The sequence below is a fragment of the Triticum dicoccoides genome, chromosome 6B (assembly GCF_002162155.2).
Source record: "Triticum dicoccoides isolate Atlit2015 ecotype Zavitan chromosome 6B, WEW_v2.0, whole genome shotgun sequence".
Lineage (NCBI taxonomy): Eukaryota > Viridiplantae > Streptophyta > Magnoliopsida > Poales > Poaceae > Triticum > Triticum dicoccoides.
The window spans coordinates 543,937,540-543,958,053 of NC_041391.1; the positions used below are offsets into that span (position 1 = coordinate 543,937,540).

Genomic DNA, 20,514 nt, shown 5'->3' on the forward strand with positions numbered 1-20,514 from the left:
AGAGAGAGAGAGAGAGAGAGAGCATGACGATAATATCTTGATTTTTCAGGAATCCCATTGTCAATTATGAGAAAAAATCATAATGAAGAAAATATAAATTTATCTGTAACCTCACTGTCAATGCCACTAGTTGAGTTCATTTTACAAACTACATTTACTTTTTCTTAATTAGGGGAGACTGGCTGTAGTGACATATACACAATTATAAGGTTACATTTTAACGTCTTTTAGGTGATTGAAATTTGGTACCTCAGCTAAGAACTCATCGAGCCCATGTGAAGAGGACTCGGAACGCATCTTGACAGCAACCTCGGTATTGTCTTCTAAACGACCATAGTATACAAGCCCAAAACCTCCTTGTCCAATGAACCTTTCGAACTTATTTGTAAACTTCTCCAACTCCATATATGTGAATCGATGATTCTCAGTACTTTGTAGGTGCTCCCCGTGACCTCTCCTACTAACTGGAGCACTCACAAGTTCTGCCTCTCTGGCAGGATCACGAGTAGAAGCTGGTTGTGCAAATGGCAGATATAACATAAATACTAAATATGGTAAACCATGATAATCCACATTGATACATGTGATAGAAGATAACACCATAAGAGCACACTCACTGTTAGGTTTTTCTTTCTGCCTCCAGATCAGATATGAAATGACAAGTACAACCACTACCAGTGCAGGAACCACTACTGAAATATATATGATAGATGTTCTATTTCTCGATGAAGGCGGACTAATTGTTTGGTTGCACATGTCTTGATCAGATTCATACCTAAAATTACTTACTACAATCAGTTCATAGTATTTGGCATGGAAAGAAAATCTTGAATTTGGTACATCCCCACATGTGTAAGATCACAAGAAAAAAACACTCCACATTTGACATTTGGACTCATATTAATAGAAAATGAGTCAACAAGAAAACTCAAACCTGAAAATGTGAGATCCTGCATTATTTTTACAGAGGGAATCTGGAAGTGAGCCATTCAGACGGTTGCCTAACAAATTTCTGCACAAAGTAACATGTAACTTAGACATTTAGTAATTTTGTCTTGCTTAGTAATAATTATAACTAATCTATCCACTAAAACACTCCCTCCGTTCGTAATTAGTTAGCGCTCAAACGGTGAGCGTCAACTAATTCCCGACGGAGGGAATAGCTTTTTGTGAACGATAACTTGGTAGAGAGCCATGCACTGACCAATTTAAAAAATTATATTGAAACTAAAAACTGTATATAGAATAGTGACCTTGTTAACTATACTTACAAATATTCGAGTGTTGTGAGCAACGCAAATTTATTAGATATCACGCCATGCAAACTGCTATTGGAGAGATCTCTGGATGGAAATTAGCATTCAACATAAGGAAATGGCTACACACTTGAATAGAACATAAAAGACCTTTTTTTTAACTCACATAGATATTATCCTCGTAGTGTTACCAGTTGTGCTGCTACATTTCACGCCGTCCCATGCATATTTGGTTGGGAAACATGGATCGCCCATCCAATTTTTTTTACTCCATATTCGAGTTTTATACCCATGATGACGTCGACTACATTACGAAAAAGAGGAGGGAGGGTGGCATAAAAAATATTTTATGAGGATAACAATGCTTCAGGTGCTAAATAGAATTAAAGGAGCTCCTGCATAGCAGGATTATACTATCTAAATTAATCCATCGCATTAAATTAGATAAATTGGTTTAAGACAAAACATATCTATATTCAGGATAGAGATCTACATTGTAAGAATATCCACCCACACAAATGTCTCAGAATTTCATCTAGTTGCATCTCGAAAGGTGAAGAAATGGGGAACTCTAGCGCGGCCATAAAAAGGACAGGTTAAATGGGGGAAATTTCAATTTACTGCGGCAGCAAGTTTTTCTTGTGTTGTCGCTTTCGTAGTCTAATGTACGTGGTTTGATGAAACCTACTTCCCAGTTGAACAACATTAAGCGTCATTTCGTCAAACACTCTAAGCGCACCAAGGCGGCAAGGCAACATCCGTCAACACCGTTAAAGAGGCCCAAGCTTTGATGCATTAGGAAGGCTACCAAGGGGCACACTGTCGCCGCCACCTACGCTCCTTGCTGCTTGACTGGGTGCTTACATCAGATAAGCTAAGGAGGCGGCACCAGTGTACCCACCATGGTCCCCAGGGTGTCGAGCTTGTTCTCTCCAACCTCGGGTGATGACTAAGACTTGGATTGAAGGAGTTGACTCCAGTGCGCGCTGTTGTGACACTGCCTTCTCCACGCACCGATGTGTCCCTTACACCTCATCGCGTGGCCGCATACAGAGATCTCTCTAAGTCTGGACGACCCGGTATGAACCCGTCCTACGGAGGCCGTTCCTCCTCCACTCTCTTTCTTCTTTGTGGCGACATCCAACGTGAGGTTTGTGGTTGCAACCGACGAAAAATGAGAGGTGACCGGACAAGTTCGTGGACATACGAGGGGTCACTTTTGAGAACCTGATTGTAGATGCTCTTACACCTTACACCTTAGCGAGGCGCTCCCACGATTGAGCAGGTAGACATTGTCCTGGCACACACATGTGGACCCACGTATATGTATGGAGTGCGTTTGTATTTAGTATAGTATGAATTTAAAATTTTGAACTTCTTTTACGTAGTTCACGAGTACACCAATGGTCACGATCCTCTCAACGTGAGTTCATAGGCTACAAACCAGACACATATCTTGAGAGGTGTTTTGTGTGGCTAGAAACAAAACAAACTCTACATCCAACTTTATTTTCTAAGTTCTATGTTCTGTTTTGTTAATTTAGTAGTTCACGATAATATTTGTAAATCCTATTTAACTCAAATTGTATATCCTTATGCCAAAAATTTTAGTGTCAAAACTTAGAACTGTACAATAAATTAGATATATTCTAGGTAAGAAGTTAATCCAAATTTATCAAAGATCAAGAAACTTAGAAGAAATTATTGAATACAAAGTACTTGATATGATCTAATTTACGTGTGCGGTCTCCCGCTTAATGAATCGGCGTCGCCAAAAATTGCATGTTACTGTGTCTACTATTACAATGTGAAATATGTACATCTACTAAATGCAAGTTGTAAGCTATATAGTGGGTGGTGGGGCCGAGAACAACAAGATGTCGGTTGAAAGGCTAAAAAAGCAACGGAGGTGAGGTTCTAGTATGATAGTTAACACAGAATATAATCAAATATGATACACATGATATGAGCTACTTTACATTCACCATGAATTTAGGAAATCAATTAAACTCTATTAAGGTATATGTTTCTCGAGAAGAGAGTATTATCATAGAACGCAAAGTCAAATGGTTCGTTCTTATAGTATCAATAGTGTGATCATGGAGAATGGGGCGAGGGAGAGGGGAGGGGCAAATAGCTCACAATCTGCAGGGAACGTCATGGGGACATCATGGGCGATGAGGTTGTAGACCTCGAATGCATTGAGCATCGGAGGCAATGCTGACGTAGTCGTGGGCGTAAGAGTTGCAGTGAATATACCGTCGATGACCCTGTACCAGCAGGAACTATACATGCAAGACGCAGCTAAGTAGGAGGGGTTGTGTGGGAGTTGTTCTCTATTCCCGTTGAAGAAGATGTCGAATTGTCGGAGCACGCTGTCCTGGAAGTCTGCAAAGTACAGGAATGCCATAAAAAGATAGGATGGTGTCTTTGACCACACCAAGTGGAGTTTGGTCGTGTTTGTGCCATTGGCAACAGGAGCAATGGCTGTCTGCATAACGGACGTGGGAATGGCAAAGTTGGCATCCGGACGGATGGTCAATGTGGCGGAAAGATTTTCCCACTCCGCGCTAGTGTCTGCCCACCACAAATGGTCGTATGGATCATCGGGATACCTAAAAACAAAACTTACAAGTGATTATACTGGTAACTGAAGTGTATATTGCTTTATTTTTTTCCCTTATTTGAAACAATGTACAACTTAAACATGCATATACAAATATTTTTGCTATATGTATCAAAAGCATATCATCATATTCATATATGGATGAAGTTTCCAAACATAAACTTTTTATCATATATAATACATAGTCCCTCCATCCCTAAATAAATGACTCAACTTTATACTAACCTTAGGAGTATTTGGTTGGTCAAATTGTCAATCTAGAAAGACATGCATGCCATATTCACCCGTAGTGGGAGTATCTTCTTCAAACAAAAATGTTGGGCTTTCGGGCCCGAAATAAACAAAATAAACTGAATTAAGTGCTTATACCCAATCAAACTTATAAAGGATGAAGGGGTGCTAGACAGGCTCACGCCATCCACGTCGATGTGAATCAAACAGCGAGCGCACAATGCACCGCGCGAGGGAAAAAAACAGCCAGCAGGGGTCCCGTGAAAATATCTCCTCTCCCCTGCCCTCTCTCCCGTGTTCTCCCCTCCCCTGATCCCCGTTCCCTCCCATCGCGCCGCCGGCTCCACGCGGCGCCGACGCGACCTTCTCTCCCCCAACGCTCGAGATCCCCTTCTTCCCTCCGGCCGCGCCGCCGGCTCCACGCGGCGCCCGTGCTCACCCGCTCATCCATGGCTCCATCCCTCCTCCTTGTCCGATGGAGCGACCGGCATCGCTCCGTCTCGAACTGCTCCAGGAGAGAGAAAGAGGAGAGGGAGGTGTGGCGGCGGACGGGAGAGGGTCACCGGCTGCTGCCGGCCTGCGCGGACGAAGTCGGGCGCGACCTCGCGGTCTGTGGCGGCTCAATCTGCTCCTGGATCGGTCGAGGGCCACGCCAAGGTCGTTGATCTGCTGCTCGACCGCGATGCGGAGGCCATCGTCCAGGACCAGTGGGGAAGCACGGTGAGTCTGCTTTTCGTTAATCTGCTGCTCGACCGCGATGCGGAGGCCGTCGTCCAGGACCAGTGGGGAAGCATGGCGAGTCTACTTTAAAGTTTTGACTATTAAAACTAATGATAATATTGTGCCTATGTTACATGCTTGCTAACAACAATATTATGTGCTAACAAAACATCTGCACGTGAAATGACCAACATATATCCAAATATGAATTTTGTACTGATCCGCCAAAGATACGGGACGAGGACACCTACCTGAGGAGAGGTGATGCTGATTTACCACGTGCTAGCTGCTGGAGAAGGCACGAGGGGAGCTGTATCATAGGCATTGGTGTTGTGACCACAGGTGTTGCAGTGGTCGACGACCAACATATATCCAAATATCTGAACAAATATGTGATTTTCTGATTGGTAGAAACCCCCTTTTCCCGAACCTGCAGGTAATAGCAGATCAATCTTCCGTCACTTTGAAGCTCATATTCTGTTCCATTACACGTATGAGATGGTGGTAGTGTGGAATTGCTTTTACATCATGTCCTATCACTGTGAAGGCATGCACTTTTGCATATTCCTCGCTTTGGTGTTCAAGTGCCATTACAAACAAGGGCATGTTTGCTTTTCTACTTCGAAATTGAATGCTAACTTTTTATTGGTAATAAATATGTGTTAGAATAGGAGGTTAGAGCAAAAGCCTATCAGTAAATCAATCGATCTTTCTCTATGGTTGTATACTTGAAGGGCTGCAATTTGAACCGTTATTCCTTCTCTACAATGGACGGGCGCAACAATGTGCGCCTTGTTTGCCTCTGGATGGTGCTTTGCTAATTATAATTCAAAGTGGTCTTTCCCTCTTGTCTGGTGCTTTGCTAATTATAATTCGAAGTGGTCTTTCCCTCTTGTCTGATCTGATTTTGTGGTGAAAACAGTAGTGGATTTTGACCCTGGGTGTCTGTGGCTTTGCAGACGAATGTTTTACTACACATGGTGTTAACTAAGCGCATGAAGATTATGCCTTCTTCAATGCAATATTATGCTGACACTTTTGAGGTAGCTCGTGCAACCCTGGTGTGGTAGCTGTCTTTCTTGTACATTATCTTATAGCACCGGGTCTATATGCTGAACATGTGAATTGTTCAGAGAGGAGAAGAAAGAGAGGGCGACATGCTGGCCGACGACGATGCAGCCTCGGAAGAGGAGGAGGAGAAGAAAGAAGAAAGAGAGGGTGAGAAGAGTCCGATTCTGGTCAAGAGATGCCATGGGGAAGATGCTGGCCTTATTTCTCACACCCCGAAAGTCACATTACTTCTATGAACCAGAAGAACTAGAGGTATGAAACTTCCAAGAGGAAATATTCATTCCTCTTAGTTATGTCATTATTTGTACATGCTTTTGCAATACTCATGATGCCCTCGGAATTATTTAAAAGGATGCATCCTTTGGTATCTGTTCATACTTATTATAGAGCTATGTTTTACCATCGAGTAGATCTCTTATTACCATGATATTGTCTAATTTTTACATGGATACAGAAGGGTAACTTAACGTTGTATTCAGATCTGGGTTGACATATGAAGACGTGAGAGCTAAAGCAAATAGACTGCGAGGTTATCAGGATACTGGAGAAATGGGTTTTGCTTTAGTCCTTGTTAATGGCACTGGTTTTTCTGGTGCGAGTAAAGCCCGACAGTGGTGTACTCCAGGCAATGTGAAGCTGGGACTTCCCTATCAGGCGTGACCTTGTAGCCAAATCCATGAGGAGTCGGAGGCAGTTGCAGCAACTAACCATGAAGCGACGGCAGAGATCCAGATTATCTGTACGTCTAAGGCTGCCTTCTGACCGAACCGCGTCGTGGCAGCAAAATCCACTTTGATTCAATGCTCTGATCATCTATGCTTTCCTGCTGTAGATTTTTGGAGCTTGCTCTGTTAATCTGTTTATTTTTTGTATCACGGTTTAGGTCTGACCAGCACAAGGTGGCAACAACAGTAGTGGAGAAGGCATGAAGAGGCCCACATCTGAAAATCCGTTCTGCTGACTGATCAAGGGAGATGGTCCCAGCATCCACTGTGACAATGTTGTCCAGAACATGGACTCTGGAAACTGAAAAGTGTAAGTACCAATCAAATTTGACTATTTAGGTTTTGTTCTATCGAATGACACGAGTTCTTTTATTCATTTAAAAAAGAGAGTGCAAAAAGTTTCTCTTATTCGTATTCAAAAGAATTGCGATGAAATGAAAGAAACTCTGAGCAGACATCTCGAATGTAGAGCTTGTAGTTATGTCATAGGTATATGTCTCTCAATTTATGTAAAGATGGGATCATAGGTCTTACAGTATGTCTTTATCTTGGGTGGTGAGCTAAAGGAATTCAGTCCGACACTATGTGTTCCTTTCTCTAAATTTTGTCGTGCTTAAGTAATGAACAACTTACTCGCTCCCAGTTGGTTAACCTACCTATGTCATTCAGAACAGATTTTGCTTCCAGGCGCATAAAGGCCACCGATCGGATCAGCGCGAAGAAACCCGTTCGGACCGCCGCCGCAAGCCTCGCCTCAGCAACGGATCAACCTCTGCACCTACATCCACTTCGACAGGTCCTCAGTCAAAGCAGGTCCACTTCGACTGTCCCGGTAGAGGGCTGCTTACAACTGATGTCCGCAACTCGCCGCCGTAGTTGTGCTGCTTGCATTATGCTTGGGCTGCTCTGGAATTATTTAGATTTCAGTTCGTGGACTTTATTACTCATGTGTTCTTTTAGTAGGCCTATACAAACACAATTGTATTATGGCTGATCTGTTTCCTCTTTTGTTGCAGTTGTCGTGCCTAGGAAAATACGAAATATTTAGAGTTTGGTTCTTTTGAGTTAGCTTAGTGATGTTACATGATCTTATTGTGCCCTTTTGATTGATTGTAGTAGAAGACTGTTAAACTTGGAGATGATTTCTTTGATGTAACCACAATATATCATACAAAGTTATTATTTGAGGAAAAATGTTTCTTCTCAGAATAATAGATTTGCATATGTGCCAAACTAACAATGCTTTATATTTTCAAACTGGGCGCTTACACCAGACGGCATGATAAATTTTACCCACTCATTCTGAAACAGGCACTGGTTGGAACTTCTTAAGAGGAGTACCGGTTTAACTCTGTAAGGCAGCTAGAGCAGTCCCGACACCTTCAAATGTTTCTTCTCTGGAGAATGCGTCAAGCAAAAAAGTCTAATTGTTGGTGAAGATATAGCTTAGATTACAGCTATTTTCCATCCCTTTTCAATTGTTAGTGAAGATATAGTCGAGATTACAGCTATTCTGCAGACCTTTTCAGTTGTTAGTGAAGATATAGCTTATATTATACTCCCTCCGTTCCAAAATAGATGACTCAACTTTGTACTAACTTTAGTAAAAGTTAGTACAAAGTTGAGTCATCTATTTTGGAACGGAGGGAGTAGCTATTTGATAGCCCTTTGCTTAGTGTGTTTATACTTCTTATTAATCAGCGCCTAAATAGTCCGTTTGTACAAGCTCATAAATGCTTCTTTCGGCTTTTCCTGGTACCTAAAAAATATTCTATGTATATATCCTTTTCGAACTGCTTTATGGTTATGTATAACTATGGAATCCATCGTCCTGTGTTGAGACAATGTAATCTACCTATGTTGCACCTATGTTTTTTCCCGTTGAGATTCTTCCTTGCAATGCCTTCGCTATGCATGTGCATTTATATCTATCTTTGCTTAGGTGAAAGAGAACATAATAAGTTCATATCTCACCTCTGTTCTCAATTCTCTTGCGTTTCAGCCAACACATTACTTCGTGTCCTATCATCTTCTGCTTGCTATTTTGCTGGTGCTCTACTGCCTCTGATGATCTACTGACTCATGCTTTTCTTGCTGTTTAGTGAAGGTCCTTTCCGAAAAGCTTTGATACGACATGTGCGCTGGAAAGCTCCATCTTGTTGTTGGACTTGGTGAAGCTAATGGGCCCGAGGTCGGTAAGAAGAGTTGGATGCCTCCATCTTATGCTGGTGGTCCGCGCTGTATGACTGAAAACTTCTATGATGGGGTGGCTGTTTTGCGTATGCATGCCTCGCCTGATATAATCACAACCTTCACATGTAGTCCAAAGTGGCCTGAAATAACGGAGAGTACTGAACCTGGGCAAAAAACAGTCGATAGGTCTGACATTACCGTTCGAGTGTATCGCTTGAAACTTCTTGAGTACCTACAGAAAATGAGGACAGGGAGGATGTTTGGGCCTATAGTTGCTGGTACTATACCCAGTGTCTTCACTCCCCTATTAAACATTTTCTTAGCCATGTATGTTAATTTTACTGCTTTTCATTTAACTTCCTATTTTTCAGTTATCCACACAGGGGAGTTTCATAAGAGGGAGCTGCCGCATGCGTGTGTCCTTGTTTGGCAAGAGAAGCATCATGACCGGGTGGTCACACCAACTTCATAAATTCCTTTGTTTCAATCACTGTTAGTATTTCTATTGGATCAAGCTCCCTCTTTATCTTCTTTCTTGGTTTCCTCTTGCATGGTTTCCAATAATTAGCTTCACCCTTTTGCAGGGTTCTCAACTGACTGATATTGATGCTGATGCTCCTGCTACTATGCCTCCTAACACGATGGAAACTACAGTTCCTATGCCACTTAAGCTTAACAGGTATGCCCTTTCTATACAATTAAGCATAATACACTGCTAACTACCTATCCAAGCTGGCAGTCGGCATATGGATCGTACAAAATTAAGCGCTACGAAACCCACGTACAATAAAGCTTATTTTCCTATAGCAATTAGAGTTTCCATGCTTCTGTTTCTTTATTTGACTTTGTTGGATTTCTGTTTCTGTTCATATAGACCACAAGTATGTGTTTTTCATGTAATCCTTTTGAAATTTTAGGGGTGCTACTGCTGCTGCTTTTTTTTTTGAACCGGGCGTGCCCCTTTCCATTTAAGATAAATGGAAATACAACAGTCTCCGATACAACCAGGAAGCAAGGAAAGAGAGGCAGCGAGTTCAATGCACTGCCAGGAAACCCACTGTGCTCGCCCGCCATCGAAACGAGCACCATGGGGCGAAAACCTGACATCACCTACTTAGTTTGAATCTAGCTATTACAAACCAGGGAAAAGGCACAAACAAAGAGGTGCCAGATAACATAAAGTATGTAGACTTCATTTCATCAAAAACGCTGAAGTAGTGGTTGATCCAAGTTTTCAGATAAGCATGCATGTGTGGTACGTCTATTCCTGCAGCTTATAGTCCCTTCACTGATTTGTTCATGCCTTGCTTTTGGTTATTTTAAAATTGCCATGTTTTACAGCCTGTTGTCTTTAAAATGCTAAGAACCCATAAATGTTGTCTTTAAAATGATAAGAACCCATAAATGCTGTTAGATCCTTTTAAATTCCTTAACTGGTTTATCTCTTCCTTGTGCATCCATGCAACTGATACACTGTATAATGGGCTTTATTACAATGGCAATTTAACTCTTATAAACTTGCCAATGCCATGTCGATCTCTTGCCTTATGAGCTATCCTGTCTTTTGCATCAGCTTTGTTCGCTAAATTGGTCCTCGCAACCTTTGCTGTGGCTACTAAACCACCACCTGCAAGGACAAGTGAAGACTGCTACCCTGTTGCTGTCCTCATACGCTTGTATTTTCAGTGTTTTGAACAAACCCAGGCTTTAGCACTAATAAAGGTAGCCTGGACAACAAAGCCGTTTTCAATATCCATGAAACGTGCAACGATGACTCCATCTAATGTTCGTCGCCTCATAAGATGTATCTCTAGCTATCTACCATGCTTCCTAATAACATTGTAAATAATCGATCAAAAACTTCTTATAACCACTATGTATCATCACTAAGTATCTATCTACCAGCAGTAAGTATTTATTATTTTGATCTGTGCCTGAATTTTCTTATCACCACTCTTACAATACTTGGCTTGCTGTCGCCCTTTGCACCATGGGCGCAACGGGTCATCTAGTAAGACCAAAGAATAAAGCGAGTCCCCCTATATGGCGCCAGACGCACCAATTAATGACCCGGCGCCGGCACACTACTCATCGTGCGCCGGCCCAATAAGCAGTCATTCGCTCGCTTAGTTTAGTCGCCCTTTTGCTTACTCTGTTGATTTCTCTCTAAAACAATTGTTCGCTCAGTTGACCAGCCAACTATTGATCGGTTGACCTGGTCGGCCTTTGACCATTGACCACTTGACCATCAACCAATTCATAAATTAGAAAAAAATTAATAATTTTGAAAAAATCTTGAACTTTGAAGATGTTCACCATATTTGGAAAAACTCATGAATTTAAGAATAGTTCATGAATTTGAAAAAAATCACAACAATATAAGTTAACAAAAAATGAAAAAAATCATGAATTTGAACAACTTCATGGTTTTGAAAAAATCATCTTGAATTAGTTCATAAATTGGAAAAAAATGTCTACAAATTTGGGAGAAAGTTCATGATTTCAGAAAAAAGGTAAATAAAAACGAAAAAAATTCTCTTCCTTGAAAAAATAAGAGAAAACTGCCCGAGAAAACACCGATGGAACCTTCATCCTAAAAATAGTGAGAAAAAATTACATACACCGACCGAACTGCGTATAGGAACGCGACATGTATAGTGAGAAAGAGAAAAAAAAGACTTAAATGGGCCAAACCCAAGGACGAACAGGGATGTGCGCCAAATTACAAGGATAGCGTGATACGTCTCCGTCGTATCTACTTTTCCAAACACTTTTGCCCTTGTTTTGTACTCTAACTTGCATGATTTGAATGGAACTAACCCAGACTGACGCTGTTTTCAGCAGACTTTTCATGGTGTTATTTATGTGCAGAAACAAAAGTTCTCAGAATGACCTGAAACTCCACGGAACATATTTTTGGAAAATATTAAAAATATTGGAAGAAGAATCCACGTCAGGGGGCCCACACCCTGTCCACGAGGGTGGGGGGCGCGCCTGCCCTCCTGGACACGCCCCCTGCCTCGTTGGCCCCCTGACGCTTCACCGACCTCAACTCCAACTCCATATATTCACTTTCGGGAAAAAAAATCAGAGAGAAGGATTCATCACGTTTTACGATATGGAGCCACCGCCAAGCCCTAAAACCTCTCGGGAGGGCTGATCTGGAGTCCGTTCGGGGCTCCGGAGAGGGGAATTCGTCGCTGTCATCATCATCCACCATCCTCGATCACCAATTTCATGATGCTCACCGCCGTGCGTGAGTAATTCCATCATAGGCTTGCTGTACGATGATGGGTTGGATGAGATCTATCATGTAATCGAGTTAGTTTTGTTAGGGTTTGATCCCTAGTATCCACTATGTTTTGAGATTGATGTTGCTATGACTTTGCTATGCTTAATGCTTGTCACTAGGGCCCGAGTACCATGATTTCAGATTTGAACCTATTATGTTTTCATGAATATATGTGAGTTCTTGATCCTATCTTGCAAGTCTATAGTCACCTATTATGTGTTATGATCCGGCAACCCCGAAGTGACAATAATCGGGACCACTCCCGGTGATGACCATAGTTTGACGAGTTTATGTATTCACTATGTGTTAATGCTTTGGTCCGGTACTCTATTAAAAGGAGGCCTTAATATTCCTTAGTTTTCATTAGGACCCCGCTGCCACGGGAGGGTAGGACAAAAGATGTCATGCAAGTTCTTTTCCATAAGCACGTATGACTATATTCGGAATACATGCGTACATTACATTGATGAATTGGAGCTAGTTCTATGTCACCCTATGTTATGACTGTTACATGATGAACCGCATCCGACATAATTCTCCATCACCGATTCAATGCCTACGAGCTTTACACATATTGTTCTTCGCTTATTTACTTTTCCGTTGCTACTGTTACAATCACTACAAAACCCAAAAATATTACTTTTGCTACCGTTACCGTTACTTCCATATTACTTTACTACTAAATACTTTGCTGCAGATATTAAGTTATCTATGTGTGGTTGAATTGACAACTCAACTGCTAATACTTGAGAATATTCTTTGGCTCCCCTTGTGTCGAATCAACAAATCTGTGTTGAATACTCTACCCTCGAAAACTGTTGCGATCCCCTATACTTGTGGGTTATCAAGACTATTTTCTGGCGCTGTTGCCGGGGAGCATAGCTCTATTCTTTGAGTCACTTGGAATTTATATCTGCTGGTCACTATGAAGAACTTGAAAGATGAGAAAACAAAAATCTATCCCTCCACTACGAGGGGAGGTAAGGAACTGCCATCTAGCTCTGCACTTGATTCACCTTCTGTTTTGAGTAAGCTTGCGACACCTAAACCTGCTTCTGCTATTCGTTCTGATATGTCGCATGTTATTGATGATGCCACTTCTGCTATGCATGATACTTATGATGAAATTACTTCTATGCTTGATACTACTGTGCCACTTGGTGAATTTCTTGATGAACAACTTGCTAGGGTTAGAGAGAATAAAATTATTGAAATTGATAACATTGACGAAACTGATGATGAAGACTCTCCCCCTAATAAACATGAATCACCTGTTGTTCTTGAGGGTTATGTTTTTGAAAAAGAAGCTGCTACAACTATTTTAGCTTGCAAAGATAGATACGAGCTCAAGAGGTTATTAGCTAAATGGAAGCAGCAATCTCTTAATGCTAGAATGAAACCTGACCTTGCTTTTGCTACTTCACCTATCTGTGTTACTGATAAGGATTATGAATTCTCTGTTGATCCTGATATAATTACTTTGGTTGAATCTGATCCTTTTCATGGCTATGAATCTGAAACGGTTGTGGCACATCTTACTAAATTAAATGATATAGCCACCCTGTTCACTAATGATGAGAAATCTCGCTACCTATATATCCTTACAATATTTCCGTTCTCATTAAAGGGTGATGCTAAGATATGGTTTAATTCTCTTGATCTTGGTTGTGTGCGTAGTCCCCAGGATATGATTTATTACTTCTCTGCTAAATATTTCCCTGCTCATAAGAAACAAGCTGCCTTGAGGGATATATATAATTTTGTGCAAATTGAGAAAGAGAGTCTCCCACAAGTTTGAGGGAGGCTTCTCCAGTTACTTAAATACTTTGCTTGATCATCCTCTTAAGAAAAATGATATAATTGATATCTTTTACAATGGACTAACCGATGCTTTCAGAGATTACCTGGATAGTTGTGCTGGTTCTGTTTTCAGGGAAAGAACACCGGCTGAAGCTGAAATTCTATTGAATAATATGTTGACAAATGAAAATAATTGGACACTTCCGGAGCCAGCTCTTGAGCCAACTCCTGAGCCTATTCCTAAACCAACTCCGAAGAAGAGAAGTGTTCTATTTCTCAGTCCTGAAGATATGCAAGAGGCAAAGAAATCTATGAAAGAAAAAGGTATAAAAGCTGAAGATGTTACGAATTTACCTCCTATTGAAGAAATACATGGTCTTAATTTACCGCCTGTTGAAGAAATATATGATCTTAATCCATTACCTATTGAAGAAACTCATGGTCTTGATAACCCGACACAGGTAGTAAAGGTAAATTCTCTCTATAGATTTGATGAAGGTGATATTCCTCACTATAAGTCTGCTAGACAATGCTTAGAAGAGTTTGATAATTTTATTGTCGAACAAGAAAACTTCAATGCTTATTTTGGTAGACAATTGAAATACAATTCCGATACGCTTGCACACTTGGGTGATTATATGTCTAGAGTTAAAGGTGAACTTAAACTCATTAATAAACATGCTTCTATGGTTACCACTCAAGTAGAACAAGTACTTAAAGCTCAAAATGATTTGCTCAATGAATTAAATAGTAAGAATAATGATTATGCTGTTAGAGTGGCTACTAGAACTGGTAAAATGACTCAGGAACCTTTGTATCCTGAAGGCCACCCTAAGAGAATTGAACAAGATTCTCAGAGAAATAATATTGATGCACCTAGTCCTTCTAAAAAGAAGAAAAAGAAAAATGACAGGACTTTGCATGCTTCTAGTAAACCTATTGCTGAACCACCTGAGAATCCAAATGATATATCTATTTCTTATGTTGAAACACAATCTGGTAATGAACATGAACCTAATGAAAATGTTAATGAAGATGTTCATGATGATGCTCAACCTAGCAATGACAATGATGTAGAAATTGAACCTGTTGTTGATCTTGATAACCTACAATCAAAGAATCAACATTATGATAAGAGAGACTTTGTTGTTAGGAAACACGGTAAAGAAAGATAACCTTGGGTTCAGAAACCCATGCCTTTCCCTCCCAAACCATCCAAGAAAAAGGATGATGAGGATTTTGAGCGCTTTGCTGAAATGATTAGACCTATCCTTTTGCGTATGCGATTAACTGATATGCTCAAAATGAATCCTTATGCTAAGTATATGAAAGATATTGTTACAAATAAAAGAAAGATACCAGAAGCTGAGATTTCCACCATGCTTGCTAATTATACTTTTAAGGGTGGAATACCAATGAAACTTGGAGATCCAGGAGTACCTACTATACCATGCTCCATTAAAAGAAACTATGTTAAAACTGCTTTATGTGATCTTGGAGCCGGTGTTAGTGTCATGCCTCTCTCTTTATATCGTAGACTTGATTTGAATAAGTTGACACCTACTGAAATATCTTTGCAAATGGCCGATAAATCAACTGCTATACCTGTCGGTATTTGTGAGGATGTGCCTGTTGTGGTTGCAAACGTTACTATTTTAATGGACTTTATTATTCTTGATATTCCCGAGGACGATAGTATGTCTATTATTCTTGGAAGACCCTTTTTGAATACTGCAGGGGCTGTTATTGATTGCAACAAAGGAAATGTCACTTTTCATGTTAATGGCAATGAGCATACCGTACACTTTACGAGGAAACAACCTCAAGTCCACAGTATCAATTCCATTGGAAAAATTCCATCGATTTTTTGGAGGTTTTGAATTTCCTATTCCTACTGCTAAGAAGAAATATGATATTCTTATTATAGGGGATGTGCATATCCCCGTTGAGGTAACATAGTGTTATTCGAAATTTCTCCTGTTCCATGTTATTCGAAATGAGTTTGTTAACAAGACTTGATCAACCTTGTTAGTGGATTCCTTTTGACGAGCATGAGATGGATGAAACTAGAAGGCACAACCTTCTGTACCCTCTCTTTAATTTCTGTTATTTAGTTGAAATAAAAGTAAAAATAGTATTTTTCCTGTCTGTTTTCTGAATTATCCGTGCAATATAAAAATACCCCAAAAATAAAAGTTCTCCAAATGCCCTGAAATTGAAATATGATTTTTTTCTGGAATATTTGAGAATATCTGGAACTGAGAACACAGCAGGGGGAGCAAGCACCTGGCCACGAGGGTCCAGGGCGCGCCCTGCCTCGTGGGCCCACTGTGGCTCCCCTCCACTTATTCCTGCACCCACACACTCCTTTTTCCTCTCAAAAAAATCACTATCCAGCTCAAGCACGAGTTCTAGCTCATTTTGCTGCGATTTTCGATCTCCTTACTCAAAGCACCTCTCACAAAACTGCTTGGGGGAATTGTTCCTTGGTATGTGACTCCTCCATTGGTCCAATTAGTTTTTGTTCTAGTACTTTATTCATTGCAAATTTTTGTTGCCTAGGTGACCACTTTCTTGAGCTTGCATGTCAAATTTATATGGTTCCAAGTAGTTCTAATGCATGATATAGGCTCCAGGCACTTGTAGGAGTAGTTGCTATCAATTTTGTTGAGCTTGGTTCACTTTTATTTGAAGTTACTAAAAATTTCAGAAAATAATGAAGAGATTTTTGAGGGGCTCATCGAGCCGAAGCTCGAAGGAAAAGCAAAGTGAAGAGGCACAGAGGCCCAAATATAATTTGCCTTGCACCGCGGAGGTTCGACCGTGTGAATGGCCTTCCAATGATTTCTTGAGAGCAACCGGGATTTATGATGATTTTTATGAATTGGCTGAGAATGCAGGCCTCACCGACTTTCTCCGCGACCAACGCAAACAGTATCTCTTACTCACCAATACTTTTGTGCAAAACTTCTACTATTATCATAACTAATCACCACCTTTAGTTGAGTTTCATTTATATGATGTGATTAAGAAGATGCCACTAGATGAATTTTGCAAGGTTTGCAAAATACCTTTTGAGGGTAGTTTAGATGAACCACATCGTGAAGATGTGGATGGGTTTATTGACACTATTACTGTAGGGGAAACTAGGAAGGTTCCCGATGCAAGAATCACTAGCATACATTTTCCTGTTTTACGCTACTTTGCCATATTTGCTAGTCGTTGCTTAATAGGTCGCAGAAACTGTGGAAACCTTAGTGTTCCTGATATTATTATTTTGTTTCATGGTTTATTCTGCGATAACACTGTTAGTATGGGCGGTATTATTGCTAAACGGTTAAGTTTGAACCGTACAAAGGGCCCCATCTTTGGAGGTATTTATACTTCAAGCCTTGCTGCACATTATAACATACCTATTAGGCACTATGAAAAAGAAGAAAAATTGCTGCCTACTGCTTATTTAGATTATAAGAGTATGATAGCGCATGACTTTATTGTTAAGAATAGGGAAGGGTCGCTTAAATACAAATTGTTCTTTGATAAACATCACCCTGAAACTATTACCTTGCCTGCTCCTTCCTTGTTTGATTTATCTGCAGGTCCGTATCTCGTTCCGCTGGCGGCCATTCACGCCTACCGGAACCCTACATCAGCCACAGAGCCGGAGTCGGAACCACAATTTGATCCTCCACGACAATCTAATTACCAGTGGGATTCGGAGATGATTGCCAACCAGTGGCAATCAGAGTCTTCTTCATCTCAGTACGACCCCAACTACAACTTTGGATATCCGCCAGGACATCCGTGGCAATAAACCAACTTAGACCAAAAGCCTAAGCTTGGGGGAGTATGTATTTCTCACCGACATTACATTTATGTTCACACACTCATTGCTATATGTCGGTGCTCATACTTTTTCACTGTACTATCCATGCTAGCTTATTTTCTTTTTCTTGCTTTCTTCTTGTGTGTTTAATAAACCTTAAGAAAAACCAAAAAAAATAGTGCAACTTTTAGTTAAGTTAATTTTTCTTATTGTAGTAGTAACAATTAAAAAGAAAACCCAAAAAGATTTTCCGTTCTTCTTTTGCTTGTTGGGAGCTTTCCCGTGTAAATAGTTTTATTTCTTTTCTTTTCTTTGGGGGTCGATAGGAGAAGACCATAATTAAATTGCTGAAGTGGCTCATATGCATTATTGTTGATTTAACCAAGAGCCCACATTGCCTTGTCTTCTCCTATTTATTGAATGCTCGCAGATTTCAGCTTAGTACAATGCACGTGCACTCTTATTATTTTCACATCATTTGGTCGTGCAAGTGAAAGGCAATTATGACAATATATGATGGACTGATTGAAATAAGAAAAACTGGTATGAACTCGACCTCTCTTGTTTTTGTAAATATGATTAGTTCATTGTTCCTGATTCAGCCTATTATGAATAAACATGTTTGAAATGACAATTAGAGATTATAGTTGCTCATGACATGCATGATTAGCTATGAGTTATAATGGTTTACCTTGCGTGCCAACATGCTATGAAAATGGTTGTGATGTGGTATAGTGGGGTGGTATACTCCTTTGAATGATTTAAGTGACTCGACTTGGCACATGTTCACACATGTAGTTGAAACAAATCAACATAGCCTTCACGATATTTATGTTCATGGTGGATTATATCCTACTCATGCTTGTACTCCATGTTTATTAATTTTAATGCATGTTCATGACTATTGTCGCTCTCTAGTTGGTCGTTTCCCAGTCTTTTGCTAGCCTTCACTTGTACTAAGCAGGAATACTGCTTGCGCATCCAATCCCTTAAACCCCAAAGTTATGCCATATGAGTCCATCATACCTTCCTATATGCGGTATCTACCTGCCGTTCCAAGTAAATTTATATGTGCCAAACTCTAAACCTTCAAATGAAATTCTGTTTTGTATGCTCGAATAGCTCATGTACCAACTAGGGATGTCCGTATCTTCCATGCTAGGCGGGTTATTCTCAAGAGGAGTGGACTCCGCTCCTCACTCACGAGAAAATGGCTGGTCACGGGATGCCCAGTCCCATGCTTTATGCAAATCAAATCAAAATAATTGCAAACAAAACTCCCCCTGGGACTGTTGTTAGTTGGAGGCACTCATTGTTTCGAGCAAGCCATGGATTGATGCTTGATGGTGGAGGGGGAGTATAAACTTTACCATTCTGTTTGGGAACCGCCTATAATGTGTGTATCATGGAAGATATCACCATCTCTTGGTTGTTATGTTGACAATGAAAGTATACCGCTCAAAATATTATTTATCTCTATTTCAAAACCGAGCTCTGGCACCTCTACAAATCCCTGCTTCCCTCTGCGAAGGGCCTATCTATCTACTTTTATGTTGAGTCATCACCCTCTTATTAAAGAGCACTAGCTGGAGAGCGCAGCTGTCATTTGCATCCATTACTATTAATTTATATTGGGTATAACTATGAGTGGATCTCTTTTACCATGAATTACAATGTCTTTTCAGTCCTTGATCTTTAAAGGTGCTCTGCATTTATGTTTTGCGGTCTCAGAAAGGGCTAGCGAGATACCATCTTACTATATCATATCATGATTGTTTTGAGAAAGTGTTGTCATCCGAGATTTATTATTATGGCTCGCTAGTTGATTATGCCATTGATATGAGTAAACATGAGACCTAAGAGTTATTGTGAATGTGGTTAGTCATAATCTTTGCTGAAAACTTGAATGCTGGCTTTACATATTTACAACAACAAGAGCAAACAGAGTTTGTAAAAGTTTTTCTTTATCACTTTCAGTTTATCAACTGAATTGCTTGAGGACAAGCAAAGGTTTAAGCTTGGGGGAGTTGACACGTCTTCGTTGTATCTACTTTTGCAAACACTTTTGCCCTTGTTTTGGACTCTAACTTGCATGATTTGAATGGAACTAACCCGGACTGACGCTGTTTTTAGTAGACTTTCCATGGTGTTATTTATGTGCCGAAACAAAAGTTCTCGGAATGACCTGAAACTCCATGGAACATATTTTTGGAAAATATTAAAAATACTTGAAGAAGAATCCACGTCAGGGGGCCCACACCCTGTCCACGAGGGTGGGAGGCGCGCCTGCCCCCCTGGGCGCGCCCCCTGCCTCATGGCCCCCCTGACGCTCCATCGACCTCAACTCCAACTCCATATATTCACTTTGAGGGAGAAAAAAAATCAGAGAGAAGGATTCATCGTGTTTTACGATACAGAGCCGCCGCCAAGCCCTAAAACCTCTCGGGAGAGGTGATCTGGAGTCCGTTCAGGGCTCCGGAGAGGGGAATTCGTCGCCATCGTCATCATCAACCATTCTCCATCACCAATTTCATGATGCTCACCGCCGTGCGTGAGTAATTCCATCGTAGGCTTGCTGGACGGTGATGGGTTGGATGAGATCTATCATGTAATCGAGTTAGTTTTGTTAGGGTTTGATCCCTAGTATCCACTATGTTCTGAGATTGATGTTTCTACGACTTTGGTATGCTTAATGCTTGTCACTAGGGCCCGAGTGCCATGATTTTAGATCTGAACCTATTATGTTTTCATGAATATATGTGAGTTCTTGATCC

The 20,514-nt window shown here is 40.7% G+C and overlaps 1 protein-coding gene and 1 pseudogene across 5 annotated transcripts; one reads left to right on the forward strand and one right to left on the reverse strand.

Annotated features, from left to right (window-relative positions):
* The window catches only part of LOC119321256, a 49,872-nt pseudogene that overhangs the window by 13,577 nt on the left and 15,781 nt on the right, over positions 1 to 20,514 (reverse strand).
* On the forward strand, positions 4,332 to 10,745 carry LOC119326603. Of its 5 annotated transcripts, none has more exons than XR_005158072.1 (12): positions 4,332 to 4,833; positions 5,793 to 5,894; positions 5,967 to 6,156; positions 6,384 to 6,643; positions 6,788 to 6,939; positions 7,304 to 7,442; positions 8,737 to 8,820; positions 8,952 to 9,100; positions 9,194 to 9,273; positions 9,407 to 9,501; positions 9,740 to 10,077; positions 10,396 to 10,745. XR_005158072.1 is itself a non-coding variant. In XM_037600232.1 (11 exons), the coding sequence occupies exons 5-11, from the start codon at positions 6,879 to 6,881 to the stop codon at positions 10,406 to 10,408; spliced, it is 621 nt and encodes a 206-aa protein (XP_037456129.1). In that variant the 5' UTR covers positions 4,332 to 4,833; positions 5,793 to 5,876; positions 5,967 to 6,156; positions 6,384 to 6,643; positions 6,788 to 6,878; the 3' UTR covers positions 10,409 to 10,745. The 5 variants fall into 5 exon arrangements, 1 of the variants encoding a protein (XP_037456129.1); XR_005158071.1 differs by having other exon boundaries at positions 5,793 to 5,876; positions 6,359 to 6,643; XR_005158069.1 differs by having other exon boundaries at positions 5,793 to 5,876.